Consider the following 22,940-nt stretch of genomic DNA (forward strand, 5'->3'; position numbering starts at 1 on the left):
AGCGCGTGGTCTACGGGGCCTGTGTTCGCTGAGAAGATAGATAGAAAATCTGAACGTATTCTCAGGTCGCACCTCGTACTGTCTTGAACTCCTGCAAGATGATAAGACTGCAATGAGACCCTCGAAAGCAAATGAGGTACTGTGTTGTGGTGTGGACGATGCAAAAGTGGGGGAGGCGGGCAGCAGGCAGGCGCGCGCACCGCCGCACCGCCGGCGACCTCCGGAGTGGGAGCGGCGTGACTTTCTAGCCGCTGGCCGTGCCTCCGCTGTAAAAAGCGTCGCGGCGCGCGCGCGCGCTCAGTCGCGGTCGCGATGCGGCGCCCCCAGCAGCTGCCTGCGCGCGCGCTCGCCTGGCCCTGGCCGTGGTCGTGGCCGCAGGCGCAGCCGGCCGCCGCCCCCGCCGCCTCTGCCGCCCCCGCCGGCCTCGGCGCCGCCACCGCCTCCGCCGCCGTCGTGCTCGTGCTGCTCGCCTCGCTCAGCCTTCTGCCCGCAGCCGCCGCCGCCTTCTCAGGTCAGTCACATCACCCCTCACCGAATTCAGTTTGCACAAAATCGCGATTTTGGGATTGCTGTTTTATCGGCAGAAAAAGGACCTAAAGCTCGGGACATCAGAATGGATTCGTCGAGGCCGAGTAGTAGTCGCGCACTGTGGGTTCGATACAAAGTTAATTATGAATATAGATAGTTCATCCTCCCCGGGAATCGAGAATCTCGAAGATTTTTGCCTGTTATCATTATCAATACTGGCAAGAGATCGGTCACAATAATATCCAAGACTGATCAGAATATCTACAGTACTTCCTAAGACTAGCCTGGACATACAGAAACCAACTAACAGATGACTTGAAAGTTTACACGTGCAAAGAGAGAAAATTTCATAAAATATATATTTGTTTACTTAAATACGATTACAATAATTGACAAAAAATAATATTTTTTCGTGATGTAACTACGAAATAATAATTTTCGAATTTTTTCCTTTACTTGTACTCTGAAATCTTGTTTAATGCCAAATTTCATGATTCCAGGCCAGCAGGAACTACCCTACAGGTTTTGATGAGTGAGTTAGCCAGTATCAAAGTACGTGACATAGACTGCCTGATCTTTTGACTGCATTGACCTAGAAACTTCAATTATTTGCACCACCAACGGACCAGAGAGCTCAGTATGTGACTCAAATTTCAGCTTGATAAATCTTCCAGTTCCTGATAAAATGGGGTCTTAAAAGAGAGATAGAGAGAACAAAAATCACAAAAAAAATTTTTCGTTTGGGATACGATAGTAATCCCAAAAGTAAAGTCTTTTTTTTAATAAGTACATTGACCTGTTTATTTATCCAGTGGTTTACATCAGTTTACAGTTTGAACATTTAGCTATTTTTCGACATAATCACCATTTCTGTCGATGTATTTTTGCAGACGCTGTGGCAGTTTTTGTATGCCCATGTCATACCAGCTCGCCGCCATGCTGTTCAGAAAGTTATGAACCTCTTCTTTCACCTCCTCGTTGGAACTGAATCGCTGTGACCTCAATTAACGCTGACAGGTACTGTGAGACTCTGAAAAAACTCAGACGGGCAATTCAGAACTGGAGAAAAGGAATGTTGAGCAAGGGCGTACACATTCTCCATAACAACGCTCGCCCCCGCAAACCGTTGCTCTCCTGCAACAGTTTCAGTGAAACATAATCACCCACCCACCCTATAGTCCCTAGGTTAAAAGAACATCTGGCCGGAAAGCGATTCAGCTCCGACGACGAGGTGAAAGATGTTCATAACTTTCTGAACAGCATGGCGGCGAGCTAGTATGACATGGGCATACAAAATCTGCCACAACGTCTACAACAATGCATCGTCAGATATGGTGATTATGTCGAAAAATAGCTAAATGTCCAAGCTGTAAAGTGATGTAAACCATTGTAGAAATAAACTGGTCTATGTACTTATAAAAAAATAGGAGACCTCACTTTTGGGATTACCCTCGTAATTACAAATTAATGTTTTTTACGGATTTTTACTTCTACTGCTAAATGTTGCTTCTTGCCAAATTTCATGTTTCTAGTTCAACGGGAAGTACACTATGGTTTTTTACGAGTGATTTTCCGAGTACCAAAATATGTAACATAATTGACCGTACCTTTTGACTGCATTGTCTTAGAAGATTCACTTCTTTATACTGCAAAGGGACCGTAGACCTTAGTACGTAACATAAATTTTAACTTGATATGCCTATCTGTTTCTGAGAATAATGGATCTTAACAGACTGACAGACAATACCGAGAGACCGACGGACAACGAAGCGATCCTCTAAGCGTTCCGCTTTTACCAATTTCTGTACGGATCCCTAAAGGCAAATTTTCAATCATTCGATCAGTATTTCCTTATAACATATTATGAACGAAGTTGATACACTGGTACAACAACATTTACAAGCAAAACAGATTTATAGGATCTCCTTGCAACTTCTTCCTTGAGATGTTGCTTTTCGCTCTTACAAATGTCTAGGGATGATAGATGCACGTCAAGGGGAAGAACGTTTGTTAGAGACAAAGTATTCACTGACACTTCCCGGCGGTGCTATCCTTTTGTGTTGGCCATGGTCGTGAGGACGGCAGGGTGTAGGTGTTCTACAGCCTGCGAATGTCCTGTGCAGCGCCTATAATCCAGTCTGAGCGTAGGGCACTACGCCAGGCAAAACTGAAGTTCTAAATTTGCTTCTAAAACATCTTTTTCTGCTCAGAGGCGCTCGTTCTTAAAGTTTTATATATATATATATATAAATAGCTCTGTTATTTTGCTTCGGTATCTGCTATGCAGCACACCGAGTTAGTAGATCCTGCTAATTGTGTCAAATCTCGTCGTGCCAGGGTCGTCGAATGTTAAAGGAACCTAGCGTCGCCGGGAAGCGTCAGCAAACATTTTGCCTCTAAAAAAGGTAGTTTCCTACCACGCGATCTTTCGACCCTAGACGTTTGCTGCAGACTTTCAAACACTGCATAGATATAACTCCGCCCCTTTACGGAATATGCATTGAATCTGTTCCGTTCTCACTAACTGTCTTGACCTCTCTCCATAGTTATTCCAACTTCTCTTCTTCCTGTCGGTCTATGAGCTAACGCTGATTTCGCAAATAGTTTACTGTCCGTTCTTTGTACTTCTCCGTATCAGATGTTGCGCTGTTTAGTTACGCTGCTTTCAATTGGCCCTACTATTAGTTGTCATCACACTGTTTCGATTTTTTTTATAGTCCGCTCTTGAGTAGCTTTTAGTTGTTCTTGGAAATTTATAAGATGTTCTTTATGTAGTTATCCAGTATTCACTCCTATGAAAAATTTCTGGAAGAGGTATAGTTTTATAAAATTTTACTCTTGTTTCTTGTCTGGTCTTATTTTTAAATATATCGTGTGTGGTGTCACATATATTTCCAAATCTAGCCAATTTTACACCTAGATCTTTATTACAGTCTATGAAATTTTGACATCCAAACTAAAAGAAGGACGATGCTTTTTTTCTAAACTCACACTATCCACAATGATTCTACATCTGACAGGAATTCTGCCGAGCGGTTTCAGGCACGTCAGTGCGGAACCGCGCTGCTGCAACGGTCGCAGGTTCGAATCCTGACTCGGGCATGGACGTCTAAGTCTAAGCGACTGATGACCTCAGATGTTAAGTCCCAAAGTGCTCAGAGCTATCTGAACCATTTGAACCGGAACTCTGCCCCAGAAAGCCATCGTTTTAGTCTTGGTTTCAAGGAAACGCAACATCGAATTGTTCACCAAGGTAATTCTGATGGCTCAATGCACTTTGTAAGTTGTCTTTTTCTCGTTGCAATATTACGAAATAATACGCATTTAACATGATATCTTTTCATATACCTTTTGAATACCTAGATATGTCACGGTTAGGTGGAAGTGAAAGTTGTGTGTCTTTTAACTTGTCTCTGAAGCAGTCAAAGTTCTTACGCATCTCAGCGCCCTGAGCTACAATGCTTTTTTCGTAGCAAATGCTGTACGGGTAGCGCTTAGTTAGTGGAATTCAGGGTTTGTAACAAATTTCTGGAAACATAATAAATTGGAGAAACGATAAGAGTTCTAAGGTCCATGCTTTTTACCAGTCTGATCTGCACAGCACGTGCGCAGTAAAAAAAGATATTTTTTTAAAAAAACGTCAATTTTTCATCTGACGTCGGCCGGGGTGATAGAGTGGTTCTAGGCGCTTCAGCCTGGAACCGCGCGACCGCTACGGTCGCAGGTTCGAATCCTGCCTCGAGCATGGATGTCTGTGCTGTCGTTAGGTTAGTTAGGTTTAAGTAGTTCTAAGTTCTAGGGGACTGATGACTATAGATGTTAAGTCCTAGGGGACTGATGACCATAGATGTTAAGTCCCATAGTGCTCAGAGCCATTTTTCATTTGGCTCGTATGTTCCTCTATAACAAATACTTAAAACGGAAAAAAATCATGCGTTAAAAGGTTAAATACGATGGTTCACATGCACAAAAATGAATTGTATGTTTTGTGTTTCTTAAGAATATTAATAAAACTTTGAAACTAAGACGGGCCGATCTTAATTAGTTAGTGTAGTTACTTAATACATCTAATTAGCTTTCGAAATAGATATACTGGGTGTCCCAGAAATGTAACGACCAAACTGAACGTTGATAATCGTTCGCCACGCATCTAAAAGTTACTTGCCATCCCGATTTTTTTTAATTTTTCGCTCTTTAAACGAATCGAAAAACAGTACTAATTGATGCGCGAAGAGAAGTAACGTCCAGTGCATGATCGAGAACAGGAGAGGTACACGGTGGTCTTCGGTGTGGCGGTAATAATCCAACAATGGAGGCCACGCGGCTGACTGTTTTCGAAACTTGCTCGCGACCTTCTTGTGCACCGTATTCTTTCTTATTGGTTACCGCCATCATCGCATTCAGAAACTCATCTCGGAGCTTTCAGTACTCGACCATTTCTGAAGTGAATACGCATTATATTTAGAATTGTTAGCACTGCCCATAATTCCGTACATATTGGGTCCGTGTAACGTTTACGCGGGACGGATCATGACACCCATAAAAACTGGTGGGAACATTAGTCACACACAATACCTGAAACACAGCGACTTTCAGTATCCACGTAGCTCTCTGTTTACGACACGTTTCGGCACCTCTTTGTATCATTATGAGGATACTATTTCTGTAAATTATTGAACTTATGCATTGTCTGTTCCATAGCTACGACAGTTACGAGTTTCTGTTAGATGTGGAATGTATCGGAAAACCATAAGAAAGAGTACACAGTAATAAACATTGTTATGTTTAACATCCATTCCACAGATAGCAAGTGGAGTCTTCTGTAGACTCAATGCTCTCCAGCTAACACGAAACTCAGGAACATAATTTTCCTGACTAAAATGTCAACATTGGCGGCGTAGGAACTATTTTAAATTTATTATGCCGTTTCGGTCACATGCTCATCTTCAACTGAACGCTGTAAATATCTTTATGTCAGTCGTAATCGTTATGAACACTCTTTGAAATACGAGTTACGATAGTGGTAGTATTGTAAATGCTTCATCATGGTAAAAACCAACGATGACCAAATGCGCGAACGCCCATAGAACAACTAGGGCTCAGTTATTCTGGCCTTGCGCTTCGCTCTGTTAATACATTGTCTGATGAATAAATCGGGTCCTCCCCTGCACTTATCTAGATACAAATGATCATGGTTGGATGTGCGTCCTGTAATTAATGTCGTAGGTTTAAAGTAAAGTGACATACTCGTATAACTACTGTGGAAAATCATGATTTTTCAACAGAAATTTCCATTAACATTTTAATGTGTGCTCACTAAAATGCATAAAGTAATTCCTAGTCTACAACAGCTTAATATCGTCAAAAGAAAAGTTTTCATTGTGTGCGTGAGTCGATCATATTATTGCAGTTGTTTTACAATAGCCAAGCATCACATATAACTCACATTTTTGTGATGTCATTATTATTAGAGCATAAAAAATTAGTTGTAGTAAGAAATTCGTATCTGGATTATAAAGAACTTATACTCAAACAATCTTCATGATCCTTTTAAAATATAGATTATTAGTTGGTATGATACTTATGGTTTTTGAGAAATTATAGAAAATGTGTACTCCTGGGCAATGTACACGGTTTGGCTCACAGACATAACTCTTAGCCTTGATGTACATTGTTCTTATCTGTAGTACTTATTGTGAAAACTGAGCTGTTGAGGGGAAGGAACACGTGTTTATAAGGCAAATGTCAGTAGGTTGTTAGACTATTGGGGAGCGAAAGTAAATATAATCGACTCTTAGAATTGACTTTTACAGCACAAATAATACATCTTACATTTGCAGCCTCAGTTTAGCTTTAGAAATTACTGTAAAATATGTTTCTGTACAAGCTTATATACAATTATGTCGTCCACCTAAGACAATATTCACGTTACAACATTCAAATAAACCTTTGCCTAGGTATTACGGCAGTTCTATGATACGTTCCTCCCAACTGAATTTATCACGAAGCTATTATTTCAAGAATTTAACTTTAAGTTTTTTGTATTTATGTTACATTTTATCCGATTTTATCCATATACTAGCTCCAGCTCTGAACCACACACAGCAGTTTTTTTTCAGATTTTGATAAATATGCATCGTTGTAAAAGTTATCTATCAATATCCATATCTGTCGCAATATTTGAATCATCTACAAACAAAAGAAACCTGGCATCTGGCAATTTTACATATGAAATATTTATAATATACCAAGACAAAGCAAAGGCGTAAGGTAGAACCTTGGGGGACATCAGACGTAATTAACCTTCTAATTGGGTAATGAGTCATAGATTAACTTACCAGTCAGTCTTATTCAAAAACTTCTTTCATGTTAGAGAAACACGACTTAAACTACGACGGTGTGCTGAAAAGTAGTGTCCCCGATTTTTTTATGTGGAAACTCTTAACGCTTTTGAAATAAAACAAACGTTATTAACATTATAAATCTTTTCTCTTCACGTCTACATATTTGCAGCCCTCTGCCGCTAGAGAGCTCCGAATCCTAGCGTGTAACGCAGTGGTCTTTAATGTAACTACACCGTTGCGTGAGAAACAGCGTTCTGTGATAGGGTTTTGAATTGGAAGAGTTCGTCTACACATGGAGCACCCTCTCCTTCAGCATCACAATGCCAGACCATACACGAACGCTGCGACAAGTGCAACAATCTGACATCTTGGCTTCACTGTCCTCGATCGTCCTCACTACAGCCCCGACTTGGCCCCTTCGGATTTCATCTGTATCCAAAGCTTAAAGAACACCTCCAAGGAATTCACTTTGGTGGTTGGAAATTGTACAAGCAGAGATGAGGTTGTCGCTCCGACAACAAAGTCAAACGTTCTAATGACGGTATCAACGAACTGGTCTCAAGTTAGAGAAATGTGCTCGTCACTATATTGAGTAAACATGTAGACTTGAGGAATAAAAATGCAGAATGTTAATGATGTTTGCTTTATTTAAAGGTTCTAAGAGTTTTCACATCAAAAAATCGGAGGCATTACTTTTTACGACTGCCTCGTATTTTCCGAAGTTACCTACGACACTGTATAATGCTAATTTACTAATACGGTTGCTATGATTTGCACTGTCAAATGCCCATAACAAATAATTGAGAATAACGTAACCTGTACTTTGTTATGTCATGCATTATATTATAGATGTCACAGTGTTTGTTTCAATGTACACCTGCCAGGGTAGCCGAGAGCGCTGACGCGCTGCTTCCTGGACTCGGATAGGCGCGCCGGCCCCGGATCGACTCCGCCCGGCGGATGTGGTTTTTAGGCGGTTTTCCGCATTCTACTAAGTGAATGCCGGGCTGGTCCCCACGTCCCGCCTCAGTTACACGACCCGTAGACATTTGAAACAGATTCCACTATTTCACGATTTACACTAGATGCAGACAGCTGAGATACACTAATTCCGTCCCGGGGGGTATGGAGTGGCGGCAGGACGGGCATCCGGCCACCCCTTCCAATTAACCATGCCAACTCCGTACTTAACCCTGCCGACGCTGTGCAGAGTGCGGGATCAGGCAGTAGCGAAAGAAGAAGAGTGTTTGTTTCAATGTACGTCTGTATCCATGCAAGTGTCTGTAACTTCTCTGGTTAGGTTGTTTTCATACGATGGAATCTGGGAAAACCGTCGTTTACATTCATTCAGTTCGCCAACGTCCCATCCGTAGCATGGATAACGAAGCGAACGTACGACTTGACAGCCTTGTTCAGTTAGCAGTACTGCAACTATGAGGCATTGGATACAACAAAAGCACAGACAGACAAATCAAAAGAATCAGACTGTGAGCAGCACCGTGACTCGCGCTTAAAGTTATTCTCTACTCCGCCCTAAGTAGAATGCAGCTGACGAGTTGCAATTTAAGATGAATCTACGATATAACCTTGCACCTGTCACACACCAACTCAAAGCTTTCATCTACTTGTTATACTTTTGCAAATCTTTTGATTACCACGATTAACGAATGACGAATTGAACCAACCATGCCGTATCAATCCTAGACATGATATGGTACGGGGTCAGTAAATCGTGTGATCATACAGCTCTAGGCAATACAAAGGTTACTGGTACCCGCATAAATGAGTGTCGTGTATTGAAGACAATGCTTTGGAAACTACTCGGTCCAGACATACTAATGTGATCACCGCCTATGTTCTACGTCAGTGTGCAGTGACCACTCACAGACAGCAGTTGGCAGTACTACCAATGGAAGGTGTATAAAGTGTGCCAGTGGGAAAGCGGAAAACAGTGTAGTCGTTGTCATAATGCGGAAACGGATTCATTTAGCTGAAGACAAAACGGCATGATCATTAGCTTTCCACATCTACATGGATACTCTGCAAATTACATTTAAGTGCCTGTCAGAGGGTTCATCGAACCACCTTCACAATTCTCTATTATTCCAATCTCGTATAGAGCGCGGAAAGAATGAACACCTATTATACACGCCTGGAAATTGAAATAAGAACACCGTGAATTCATTGTCCCAGGAAGGGGAAACTTTATTGACACATTCCTGGGGTCAGATACATCACATGATCACACTGACAGAACCACAGACACATAGACACAGGCAACAGAGCATGCACAATGTCGGCACTAGTACAGTGTATATCCACCTTTCGCAGCAATGCAAGCTGCTATTCTCCCATGGAGACGATCGTAGAGATGCTGGATGTAGTTCTGTGGAACGGCTTGCCATGCCATTTCCACCTGGCGCCTCATTCGGACCAGCGTTCGTGCTGGACGTGCAGACCGCGCGAGACGATGCTTTATCCAGTCCCAAACAAGCTCAATGGGGGACAGATCCGGAGAGTTTGCTGGCCAGGGTAGTTAACTTACACCTTCTAGAGCACGTTGGGTGGCACAGGATACATGCGAACGTGCATTGTCCTGTTGGAACAGCAAGTTCCCTTGCCGGTCTGGGAATGGTAGAACGATGGGTTCGATGACGGTTTGGATGTACCGTGCACTATTCAGTGTCCCCTCGACGATCACCAGAGGTGTACGGCCAGTGTAGGAGATCGCTCCCCACACCATGATGCAGAGTGTTGGCCCTGTGTGCCTCGGTCGTATGCAGTCCTGATTGTGGCACTCACCTGCACGGCGCCAAACACGCATACGACCATCATTGGCATCAAGGCAGAAGCGACTCTCATCGCTGAAGACGACACGTCTCCATTCGTCCCTCCATTCACGCCTGTCGCGACACCACTGGAGGCGGGCTGCACGATGTTGGGGCGTGAGCGGAAGACGGCCTAAAGGTGTGCGGAAATGTAGCCCAGCTTCATGGAGACGGTTGCGAATGGTCCTCGCCGATACCCCAGGAGCAACAGTGTCCCTAATTTGCTGGGAAGTGGCGGTGCGGTCCCCTACGGCACTGCGTAGGATCCTACGGTCTTGGCGTGCATCCGTGCGTCGCTGCGGTCCGGTGCCACGTCGACGGGCAGGTGCGCCTTCCGCCGACCACTGGCGACAACATCGATGTACTGTGGAGACCTCACGCCCCACGTGTTGAGCAATTCGGCGGTACGTCCACCCGGCCTCCCGCATGCCCACTATACGTCCTCGCTCAAAGTCCGTCAACTGCACATACGGTTCACGTCCACGCTGTCGCGGCATGCTACCAGTGTTAAAGACTGCGATGAAGCTCCGTATGCCACGGCAAACTGGCTGACACTGACGGCGGCGGTGCACAAATGCTGCGCAGCTAGCGCCATTCGACGGCCAACACCGCGGTTCCTGGTGTGTCCGCTGTGCCGTGCGTGTGATCATTGCTTGTACAGCCCTCTCGCAGTGTCCGGAGCAAGTATGGTGGGTCTGACACACCGGTGTCAATGTGTTCTTTTTTCCATTTCCAGGAGTGTATCTTTTCGTACGAGCTCTGATTTCCCTTATTTTATCTTGGTGATCGTTCCTCCCTATGTAAGTCGGTGTCAACAAAATATTTTCGCATTCGGAGGAGAAGGTTGTTGATTGGAATTTCGTGAGAAGATTCCGTCGCAACGGAAAACGCCTTTCTTTTAATGATGTCCAGCCCAAATTCTGTATCATTGCTGTGACACTCTCTCCCATATTTCGCGGTAATACAAAACGTGCTGCCTTTCTATGAACTCTTTCGATGTACTTCGTCAGTTCTATCTGGTAAGGATCCCACACCGCACAGCAGAATTCTAAAAGAGGACGGACTATCGTAGCGTAGGCAGTCTCCTTAGTAGGTCTGTTACATTTTCTAAGCGTCCTGCCAGTAAAACGCAGTCTTCCCCACAACATTTTCTATGCGTTCCTTCCAGTTTAAGTTGTTCGTAATTGTAATACCTAGGCCCGCATCTCGTGGTCGTGCGGTAGCGTTATCGCTTCCCACGCCCGGGTTCCCGGGTTCGATTCCCGGCGGGGTCAGGGACTTTCTCTGCCTCGTGATGGCTGGGTGTTGTGTGATGTCCTTAGGTTAGTTAGGTTTAAGTAGTTCTGGTCAGTCGGCCTTTGGCTGTGGAGCGGTGCGGTACGTCCCGGCCGCTCCGTGTCGCGTTTCCGGGTGTGTTGTTGTTTACCGCGCCGGCGTGTTAGTGTTACGTATTGCCGTCACGTTCCTGACACACGATGGCTCTTTCGTATCGGAAAGCCACGATCAAGCTGCAGTTCGACACTACGTACTCTAGACCCAAGGCCCACGAAGTAGAGCGTTTTTTACGCGATGTGGTACATGTTGATCCTAACGAGCTGATCGGTATCCACTTATCTATTGTCTCCAGCGTCGTATATCTTAAGTTCACTGACGACGAAGCATGTGACAAACTTCTCAGACGCTCGACGGCATGTCATCGGTTCTGCCACTCAGACGGAAACGTGGGTGTGGTGACGCTTGAACGTGCTGGATTGGGAATCCAAAATGTGCGCGTGTTTGAGCTCCCTTTTGAAGTTCCAGCGGATTTGGTCACCCTTGCTCTTCGGCCCTATGGAACAGTTCTCGGCCACATGGCCGAAAAATGGAAGACCTTCGACACCTACCCTGTCCTTAACGGGGTGCGACAAGTCCGTATTGACCTGCATCGCCATATTCCTTCATATCTCACGATCGCTGGTTGCAGGGCAATAATTATTTACGACGGTCAGCCGAGAACCTGCTCCGGTTGTGGCCAGACGGGACACATGCGTACCGAATGCCTGCAACGCCGTCTCGTGCAGACACCCTCGACCGACCAGATTCGTCCGTCGACACCGACCTCTCTGCCGATTACGTATGTTGCGGCGGCGAGACGGGAGACGCCAGCTGTATATGACGACCCCACTGTATTGGTGCGAGCTTTGGAGGACCCTGCAGTAGCTTCCACGGAGCCCCAAGCGTCTTTCAGTGCTGATGCTACTGATGTCCTTTCGTCGGACCCCGGCGCACCGTCACAACGGCTCGCCGACGGTGCGATGGAAGTTGAAGCACAGGATGCAGCGTCCTCCCCTTGCCCTACGTCGGAAACAGAGGCGCGGCAGCGTAAGCAGAAATCACCCAAGCGTCATAAGAAGCGGCGCAAGACAACCGACGACGTAGAACAGCCCGAGGCGACACCGCTGGATGACGAGGTGCCTCAACCGCTCCACCGCGCCGACACAGGCGACCATACCGTCTCACACGGTTCGACGTCTTCTCCCACTACCGCTGGGTCTGAACCACATGGGGATGCGGGAGATCACCGCAGCTCCGACACCGGGGATGCACCCTTGCCTCCGTCTGCCTCTCGAGATCCAGTGGTGTCAACGTCCCTGGGCGACTGGGCGCAGGAGATGGAGTTGCAGGATGCGTTTCAGAACCAAGACGATGCACCGATGCCGATGGCAGCGTCTACGCGGCCGGCGACAGACGCCTAGGACGGCATGAGCACCTCTCGTCGCTGCCTAGCACTTCGCAAGACCGGCGCTCCACGTCACGACTACTGCCCCCCTGTCATACCATGGTCACCTCCCGAGACTTGATGGACCAGGCATACCGCCTCGCCACGATCAACGTCAATGGCATTACATCTGATGTCAAGACCCGTATGCTGAAGGATACGTTACGCGCTGCGGATCTGGACGTTGTTTTCCTTCAAGAAGTCCGATCAGGACTCTGTCTCGATGTCTACGGATATGACGCCTACACTATGCCTGCAGATGTGGGCGGCGGAGGTACGGCGATTCTACTGCGGGAAGGGATAATGGCCACTGATGTCTCCTATTTACCGTCGGCCCGGGGGGTCGCACTCACGATTGGTACAGTACGTCTGGTGAACTTATATGCTCCTTCAGGCACCGGCAAAAGGAGAGAACGGCGCACCTTTTTTGCCGAAGATATAGCCCCGCTCTTCCAGGGCAATACCGACCACTTGGTAGTAGGCGGCGATTTTAATTGTGTGCTCCGCCCATCCGACCAGGAGCCACACTATACCACCTGCCCGGCACTCCAGGCACTTGTACAGGACTTGGCCTTGTTGGACACCTGGATCATCCAACACGGCGACCGTCGAGCACACACCTACTTTACTAGTCACTCCGCGAGCCGTTTGGATCGAGTCTACGTCACCCGCGGCCTACGATCGGCCGTTGTCGACGCTGAGATGTGGCCGGCAGCGTTCACGGATCACCTCGCATATGTGTGTACTCTCATCCTTCCCCGCCAGCGCGTCCGCCGAAGTAGGGGTCCGTGGCGCCTCAATGTGGCCCTTCTTGATGAGATAAATTGCAGACGCGCAGTCGAGTCCACATGGAGCAATTGCCACCGGCGTTTACCCGCCTACCGTTCTGTACTTCAATGGTGGTTACGGTGTGCAAAACCCGCACTGTGCCGAACATTAGTCAGCTATGGACGCGACCGAGCGCGCTGGTATACTGCGACTACTGATTTTTACTATACTGCGCTCCGCGAACTGGCTGTACAACCGCCGTCGCCAGAGCGACAATCAGCAGTACAACGCGTCAAGGCACAATTGCTTCGTATCAACGCCGTACGTCTTGCGGGTGTGCGGGTGCGAGCGAGGACGACTGATGATGTTCGTGGGGAACGACCTTCCCTCCACCATATCATTCAAGAACGCCGAAGACGCAAGAGGCAGCTCATTACCGAGGTTGAGACGGAGGACGGGCGACGCGTTGACGCACAAATGGATATCGTCCGAGCGTTCACACAGTCATATAAACTTCTTTACGAGAGGGAGTCCCACATGAATGTAGGGGTCAGGGAAGTCCTATGTGACCTACCAGTCTCTCGGAACCTACAAGATGATGCTACGCTCTTGTCGGCGGTGACTTTGGAAGAACTGCGAGAGGCTCTGTTGCGTGGCTCTCCCAACAAAACGCCTGGCCCTGACGGCCTCCCTCTTGAATTTTACAAGCGGTTCTTTGATCTCATGGGCCCAATGTGGGTCAGGATGTACAGTGAACTCCTGGACGCCGATTTTCAGGTACCATCTGACTTTACTGAGGGTCTCTTGATCCCTGTGCCCAAACCCGGCGGAGGCCGTCGCCCTCTTGATTTTCGCCCGTTGACAATGCTAAACACTGACTATAAGCTGTTGACACGCATGCTCCGTGAGAGGCTCAAACCTACGGTAATGGCGGCCATTCACTCTGATCAAACCTGCCTCGGGGGCGACACTAATGTGTTTACGACTTTAAGCACCTATAGAGACGTGGTGGCGCTCACGCAAACTTGCCGCCTCCAAGGCGCTCTTGTTGCGCTGGACTTCGACCATGCTTTCGACCGCGTTAACCATGGTTTCCTGCGTGCTGTTATGGAACACATCGGTGTCCCGCGTCTGACGACGTCTGTTGTGCTTCGATTGATCCATGGGGCTGTCACGAGGATTATGATCAACGGCTGTCGGTCCGCCCCCGTCCGTGTCAACAGGTCCGTCCGGCAGGGTTGTCCTCTTTCTGCCATGCTCTTCGCCGTTGCCCTCGAACCAGCTCTTCACGGACTACGGCGACGCTTAGAAGGACTTACCCTCCGTTCCGTAACCTTTCGATGTGGTACATACGCCGACGATGTGATGTTCTTAGCACGGTCTGGTGACGAAATACACACGGCGTTTTCCTGGCTCCACCAGTATGGGGCGGTGGCAGGCAGTGTGCTCAACCTTCGGAAATCACGCTACATGGAGGTAGGACGAGGAATGCCTGCAGGTCTGGCCGTACCTCTGACAAAGGTCCCGATGCTAAAGTGTTTAGGGATATCACTCCATCGACAAATACAACGCACGGCGACCTTTACGTATCGTATGGTCTTACGACGACTCCGTTTAGAGGCTCGTCTCAATAAATTCAGATCATTGAACATTTTGCAACGCGCCCAATACGTTAATGTGTACATGGCTTCTCACCTTAACCATTACGCCCATGTACTGCCGATAACGGACACGATGGCTTCCAGGATACAGGCAGTGTTTGGACACGTGGTGAACGATGGTGCTGTTTTCAAGATCCGTTTTGTTACGCTTACTTTACCCTTCGACAAAGGCGGTGTTGGACTCACTCACGTCAAGCACAGAGCGCTGGCACTGTATCTCCGTTCCATGAGGCGACTCTGGCTTTCACCAACAGCCAGTCTCCCAGGCCTACTGATTGAAGAAGTGGCCCCACGTACGCTGTACCCACCGGTACCAGTTGGACATTTATCGCCCTCGCTGTCACACATTCGAACGTTTTTCGTAGAGCATAGCTATGTGTTGCGGGTTATATCGGAGACACGGAATCCGACAGCGAAGACTTATTATAGTGCTCTCCAGCACTGGACTCCGGATAACGACATTGTACGGCGCCACCCTACGGTCGACTGGCCACGAGTATGGCGAGCTATCCACGCGCCGTTCCTGTCTACTTTCGTGCGGTCGACGTGGTATGTGGTCGTTAACGAGAAACTTCCAACCCGACAACGGCTGCATGCCATTCACCTAATTGACGACCCTGTGTGCACCCGTTGCACGACGTTAGACACGGACGAACATAGACTGAACTGTGGCCCCGCGCGTGAGTGCTGGAAACTGATCCGCCAGATCCTGGCTTTCCTGCTCCGCCGCCCCTACGTTTCGATTTTACCCCAAGAACTCTTTCATCCCGACGCTGTCTATTTCCCTATGACCCGGATGAATGCGGTTAATTGGGTACGAGGAATGGCGATACACTACATATACCGCGATGGAGACAAAGACGTCCTCGATTTATGGTACTATATGATCGACGAGTTTCTGGTCTTAACGAACAGACAGGATTACCGGAACCTTTTTGCGAACTATTTGGGTTCGTCATTCATGGACCCACCACCCAGCTGGGGTGTGCCGGGTGTGAGAAGACATTAACTTGTAGATGTGATCTTTCCACGATTCCCCTATGGTAACAGAAACAGTCTCTGACTGTGTGCAGCGGCCCCGGGCGCTCCAACGATTGGTGGCTGGTGATGTCCAATGCAATGACGACCGCCCGTTCCTGGCCGCCCGCCTAGCAATGTGACCGCGGCGAGCAAGATGGCCCTTTTTAGTTCACTTTATTGGCAACTTTTTGCGCATGGCTGCCTTGTTTTTTTTTATGCATTCTCAAAAAAAAAAAATGTAGTTAGTAGTTTGTGAAATAAGCATTGTAGGCTGTGATTATATTTTTGTTGAGCTTAATAATTAGTGTGTGTCGAAACACCATTTTCTTTAAGTATTCATTGACATATTTCTGTACATGTTATTTGCATAAGTGCCTTAGTACAACTTCAGTTTTGTGGCTTTTTCATCGCATTCCATGAAAGTAACCAAAAAGATGGGAGGTTATTTTATGCACAGACAGATTTTTTTCTTTTCTTTTTTTGTAATATTTTTATTTTCCATTTGAAGTGTAAAATTTGAGCTTAATTGTTATGTTCTGCACCACAAAGGTGAAGCTTTGTAAGACTTTTCCCAATAAGTTGTTTTCTTGTGTACTATTTTGTAATTGAATCTCATTTGTATTAAAAAATAAATTTTGTACTTTAAAAAAAAAAAGAAGAAGAAGAAGAAAAAAAAAGTAGTTCTGAGTTCTAGGGCACTGATGACCTAAGATGTTAAGTCCCATAGTGCTCAGAGCCATTTGAACCAATTTTTTTTTTTTGTAATACCTAGGTATTAAGTTGAATTTATGGCTTTTAGATTAGACTGATTTATAGTGTAAACGAAGTTTAACGAGTTCCTTTTAGCACTCGTGTGGATGACCTCACACTTTTCGTTATTTGAGGTCAAATGGTTGAAATGGCTCTGAGCACTATGCGACTTAACTTCTGAGGTCATTAGTCGCCTAGAACGTAGAACTAATAAAACCTAACCAACCTAAGGACATCACACACATCCATGCCCGAGGCAGGATTCGAACTTGCGACCGTAGCGGTCGCTCGGTTCCAGACTGTAGGGCCTAGACCCGCACAGCCACTCCGGCCGGCATTTAAGACCAACTGCCACTTTTCGCACCATTACGACATTTCTTCTAAATCGTTTTGCAGTTTGTTTTGATCTTCTGATGACTTTATTAGTCGATAAACGACTGAGTCATCTGCAAACAACCGAAGACGGCTGCTCAGATTGACTCCCAAATCGTTTATATAGATAAGGAACAGCAAAGGGCCTATAACACTACCTTGGGGAACGCCAGAAATCACTTCTGTTTTTTTCGATGACTTTTGGTCAATTACTACGAACTCTGACGTCTCTGATAGGAAATCACAGATCCAGTCACATAACTGAGACGATGATCCATAAGCACGCAATTTCACTACGAGCCGCTTGTGTGGTACAGTGTCAAAAGCCTTCCGGAAATCCAGGGATAGGTAATCGATCTGAAATCCCTTGTCAATAGCACTCAGCACTTCATGTGAATAAAGACTTAGTAGTGTTCCACAAGAACGATGTTTTCTAAACCCACGTTGACTGTGTGTCAATAAACCGTTTTCTTTGAGGTAATTCATTATGTTCGCACACAATATATGTTCTAAAATCCTGCTGCATATCGATGTTAATGATATAGGCCTGTAATTTAGTGGATTACTCCTACTACCTTTCTTGAATATTGGTGTGTCCTGTGCAACTTTCCAGCCTTTGGGTACGGATCTTTCGTCGAGCGAACGGTTGTATATGATTGTTAAGTATGGAGCTAATGAATCAGCATACTCCGAAAGGAACCTAATTGGTATACAGTCTGGACCAGAAGACTTGCTTTTATTAAGTGTTTAAGTTGCTTCACTACTCCGAGGATATTTACTTCTACGTTACACATGTTGGCAGCTATTATGGAATATTTACTTTTTCTTCTTTTGTGAAAGCATTTCGGAAGGCTGTGTTTAGTAACTCTGCTTTGGCAGCACTGTCTTCGATAGTATTTTCATTGCTATCGTGCAGAGACGGCATTGATTGTTTCTTGCCGCTAACATACTTCACATACGACCAGATTCTCTTTGGATTTTCTGACAGGTTTTGAGACGAAGTTTCGTTGTGGAAACTGTTATAGGCATCTCGCATTGAAGTCCGCATTAACGTTCGAGCTTCTGTAAAAGATCGCCAATCTTGGGGATTTTGCGTCTGTTTAAACTTGGCATGTTTCTTTCGTTGTTTCTGCAACAGTGTTCTAACCCGTTTTGTGTACCAAGGAGGATCAGCTCCGTCATTTGTTAATTTATTTGGTACAAATTTCTCAATCATGGGGCCGATGATGAAATCACTTCCGAAACTGCTAAGTTTGTAAGCTGTTCGCGTACCGCCGTTGTTAAACTATACTGTTCATGGCAAAATGGCGCTAGCCAAAAGCAACTGTGGTGCAGCACAGGCCAAAGACGATAGGGGTGAACGACGGCTGCCGTGATGTATATGGGCTAACAGACGTGCAACTGTTCTGTAATCGACAGCCCAGATGAATCTTCGGGATACTCACAACGTCTCCTCAACGACAGTTCAGCAAACGTTTAACTGTATGTGCTTCCGCAGCAGGCCCCTGGTTCAACTGGTTCGTGGACCAATGCTGACTGCTGTTCATCGGCAACGAAGGCTGGAATTTGCACGAAAATACTGCAGCTGGACGTCCACTGAGTGGCGACAGCTGGCCCTATCACATGAATCACGTTTTATGCTCCATTGGACAGATGGCCGTTGACGTGTGCGGCATGAAACGTCTGAAACACTGCTACACTTGTGGTCTGGGGAATGCTTTCGTGTCATTCCTTGGGCGATCTCGTCACTCTGGAAGACTCAGTGGATCAACACAAGTATGCATCTATCCTTGGGCACCATGTCCACACCTACACGCAGTTCGTTTTTTTCTCGCCACGATGGCTCTACCAGCAGAACAATGCAACGTGTCACACAGTTCGCAGTATATGTACGTGGTTCGAAGAGCAACAGGATGAGATTACCTTACTGCCTGCTCACCGGAGTCCCCAATGGAGAATCTGTGGGATCACCTCGATCAGGCTGTACGCGTCAGTGATCCTCATCCGAGTAACCTAGCGCAGCTGGCCATGGCGTGGCTCCACGTCGCTGTCCGTACCTTCTAGAACCTCACTGGCTCTCTTCCTTCTCACAGCGGTCCGCGCTGTTTAACGTGCTTACCCAGGTTTTTCCAGGTGATCACGTTAATGTGACTGGGTACTGTATCTCCAAGAGGATATAAGTAGTGTTCAATTTCCTAAAAAAGTACTACAGATTAGATCTTTGGTCCGGTACATAAGATATGATTTGTTGCCTCAAATAGTGATCGAATGAAGTGTTGCAGTCTTTAGAAAAGTGGGATTGTATTCTGAAAGAGGGAGCATTAGTTCCCCTAAAAACGCCTTTCAGTTTCTATATACAGGATGGTCCACTGATCGTGACCGAGCCAAATATCTCAAGATATAAGCGTCAAACGATAAAACTACAGAGGATTAAACTCGTCTAGCATGAAGGGGGAAACCAGATGGTGCTATGGTTGGCCCGCTAGATGGCACTGCCAAGGCTCAAACTGATATCAGCTGCGTTTTTTTTTTTTAAATAGGAACCCCCATTTTTATTACATATTCGTGTAGTACGTAAAGAAATATGAATGTTTTAGTTGGACCACTTTCTTCGCTTTGTGATAGATGGCGCTGTAATAGTCACAAATATATGACTCACAATTGTACACGAACAGTTCGTAACAGGTAGGTTTTTTAAATTAAAATACAGAACGTAGGTACGTTTGAACATTTTATTTCGGTTGTTCCAATGTGATGCATGTAACTTTGTGAACTTATCATTTCTGAGCACGCATGCTGTTACAGCGTGATTACCTGCAAATACCACATTAATGCAAAAAATGCTCAAAATGATGTCCATCAACCTCAATGCATTTGGCAATACGTGTAACGACATTCCTCTCAACAGCGAGTAGTTCGCCTTCAGCAATGTTCGCACATGCGTTGTCAATGCGCTGACGCATGCTGTCAGGCGTTGTCGGTGGATCACGATAGCAAATATCTTTCAACTTTCCCCACAGAAAGAAATACGGGGACGTCAGATCTGGTGAACGTGCGGGCCATGGTATGGTGCTTCGACGACCAATCCACCTGTCATTAAATATGCTATTCAGTACCGCTTCAACTGCACGCGAGCTATGTGCCGGACATCCATCATGTTGGAAGTACATCGCCAATCTATCATGCAGTGAGTAACATCCTTAGAACATTACGCAGGAAATCAGCATACATAATGCCGCACCATACATTAACCCGCTAAGGTCGCTGATGTTCCACTTGTCGCAGCCATTGTGGACTTTACCTTGCCCAATAGTGCATATTGTGTCGGTTTACGTTACCGCTGTTGGCGAATGACGTTTCGTTGCTAAATAGAACGCGTGCAAATAATCTGTCTTCGTCCCGTAATTTCTCTTGTGTCCAGTGGCACAATTGTGTACGACGTTCAAAGTCGTCGCCATGCAATTCCTGGTGCATAGAAATATGGTACTGGTGCAATGAATGTTGACGTATAATTGTCAACACCGACGTGTTTGAGATTCCCGATTCTCGCGCAGTTTGTCTGCTACTGATGTGCTATTAACCGCGACAGCAGCTAAAACACCTACTTGGGCATCATCATTTGTTGCAGGTCGTGGTTGATGGTGGCTGAACACTTCCTGTTTCCTTAAATAACGTAACTACCTGGCGAACGGTCCGGACACTTGGATGATGCACACGCCCGTTGGGTATTTTGATCACAATAGCCATACATCAACACGATATCGATCTTTTCCGCAATTGGTAAACGGTCCATTTTAACAAGGGTAATGTATCACGAAGCAAATACCGTCCACACTGGCGGAATGTTACATGATACCACGTACTTATACGTTTGTGACTATTACAGCGCTATCTATCACAAAGCGAAACAACTAAAACATTCATATTTCTTTACGTACTACACGAATATGTAATAAAAAGTGGAGGTTCCTATTTAAAAAAACGAAGTTGATATCCGTTTGACCTATGGCACCGCCATCTAACGGGCCAACCATAGCGCCATCTGGTTTCCCCACTCACGCTAGACGAATTTCGTTCTTTGTAGTTTATCGTTTGATGCTTATTTCGTGAGATATTTGGCCCGGTCACTATCAATGGACCACTCTGTATACTGTTATTCCATATATTGACCCTGTGAATTAAGCTCTAGGAGATCAGTTATCTGTCCGGACAACCACTTTTCGTCCTGTTACAAAAGGAACAAGATGAGGTGATTGCGCTTACAAGGACAGGGTCGACTTCCTTCTTCTTGCCAGAGGAGCCAGAGCTATAAACCTCCTCTAACGACGTTTTAGTTGACCGATCATTACGCTCTAATCTCCCTTCCTTCAACTGCCAGAAGAACATATCGAAATGCAAGTTCTCAGCCTGGAACTTTTTCAACTAGTCGGGAAATTCCATTGCGCTGTACAATTCGCTGTAATTTGAGATACCACATTCTGAATGACTACGATACTATTGCTGTAGGATATAATATATGTCATGCGTTACATACTGATTTGTTCAATAAAGATGTAGAATTTCTGTTACAACCTTGATGAAATTTATTGAATTCTGCTCGTTCGTTCTTTGAAAGTAGCTAAAGTGTATCACGTCATTATATAGAAGGTGCCATCGTTGGAAAGACTTTTAAAGCTTAATGCAAATTCCTTTTGGAGCCACTCATCAAATTTCTGAAGAGTTTACAGTCGCGAAACTGTTCGGTCTGGCACTGTGAAATGCGGCAAATAAAAGTTCTTGAATCATAAACAGACGTACTGAATATTGTGAGAAGAGTGTCGTAGTGATCAACCGACTAGTTTTGAAAAACTGTACCGAGCAAAGAGATACCAACACTCATAAGAAAACCCATCGAGTCAATCATTACGCAGGTGAAATTTGGTTAGGTAAAAATATCAGTCGATGACGTAGCGACACGATAAAATAAATTTCAAACCGTTTTCCACACTTGCAAGTGTCGCTAGATTCTGCTCTCCAAGCTTTTGTTTCATTCGTGATTAAAAGAGAAATTTTACGCACATTTTTATCATAGTCTGAATGTGGAGAACACGCGACCGGGGACTGGTGTTTCCATCTCTAGTGAAGAAATAATTTTTCATAATGAGCAACTTCGAGTCGCTAAAAGCGAACACTGTTGATTCGAGTACGGCCTCCGCGATAGACGTGTGTTTTGAATCTAAATATATGTCAGACAATTCATAAGACATGTTATACGCTGTGTCTCTTCTAAATACACAGAGACTGCCAATAAGATCTAATAAACTGGCTGAATCGCTAAATTTAAAAATACTAATAAACTTTTTAAGTACCAACACCGGAACTCGGCAGGTAACTGTAACAGAGAGATGCTGGAGTAGATTTGCTTATCAGCAGACTGGACAGCAATATCCTGGGACGAATGTCAAAATCCGACAAAGTATCTCCAGAATTGAACGTGATAAAAGTTCGGTAGCTCCCATGATGCTGTTCGAGAGGAGCAGGTTATGTCCTGGTACTAGATTTCGCCGTCTCTACTGCCATTGGGATCGGTCTCGAAAAACAGCAGTGTATATCCGCTCTCCACAGTCATTTACAACGAACAGGTTCACTAAATCCTCTTCACTCTTGCTTCGCGAAGATTATGTCCCTAATGAAATTCTCATTCCACTTCATCTATCAAACAACCATGTCATTTCAGTGTCGAGTAGATAGAACGTAGAACACGTGATGGATTTTGACTAGTAGCAAGTGTACGCAGACCTATTTGTTCTTAAATATCATAACAATTTCGTTATCCACTCCCCATTACTATTACCTCAGATCCTGGGTACACTGTTGTGTAAATAAAGAAACCATTTCCGACTTAAGTCTATTGAACCCCCAAGGTCACGTC

General features: G+C 45.7%; 1 protein-coding gene across 1 annotated transcript in view; it reads left to right on the plus strand.

Moving 5' to 3' along the window:
• The first annotated feature begins 275 nt into the window (after positions 1-275).
• LOC126273784 (uncharacterized) overlaps positions 276-22,940 on the plus strand; it is a 210,005-nt gene continuing 187,340 nt past the window's right edge. The window contains exon 1 of the mRNA XM_049977059.1: positions 276-511. Coding sequence (XP_049833016.1) covers positions 313-511 — 199 coding nt within the window. The 5' untranslated portion in view covers positions 276-312. The remainder of the gene's footprint in view (positions 512-22,940) is intronic.

Source organism: Schistocerca gregaria, chromosome 1 (assembly GCF_023897955.1).
Source record: "Schistocerca gregaria isolate iqSchGreg1 chromosome 1, iqSchGreg1.2, whole genome shotgun sequence".
NCBI classification, from domain to species: Eukaryota; Metazoa; Arthropoda; class Insecta; order Orthoptera; family Acrididae; genus Schistocerca; species Schistocerca gregaria.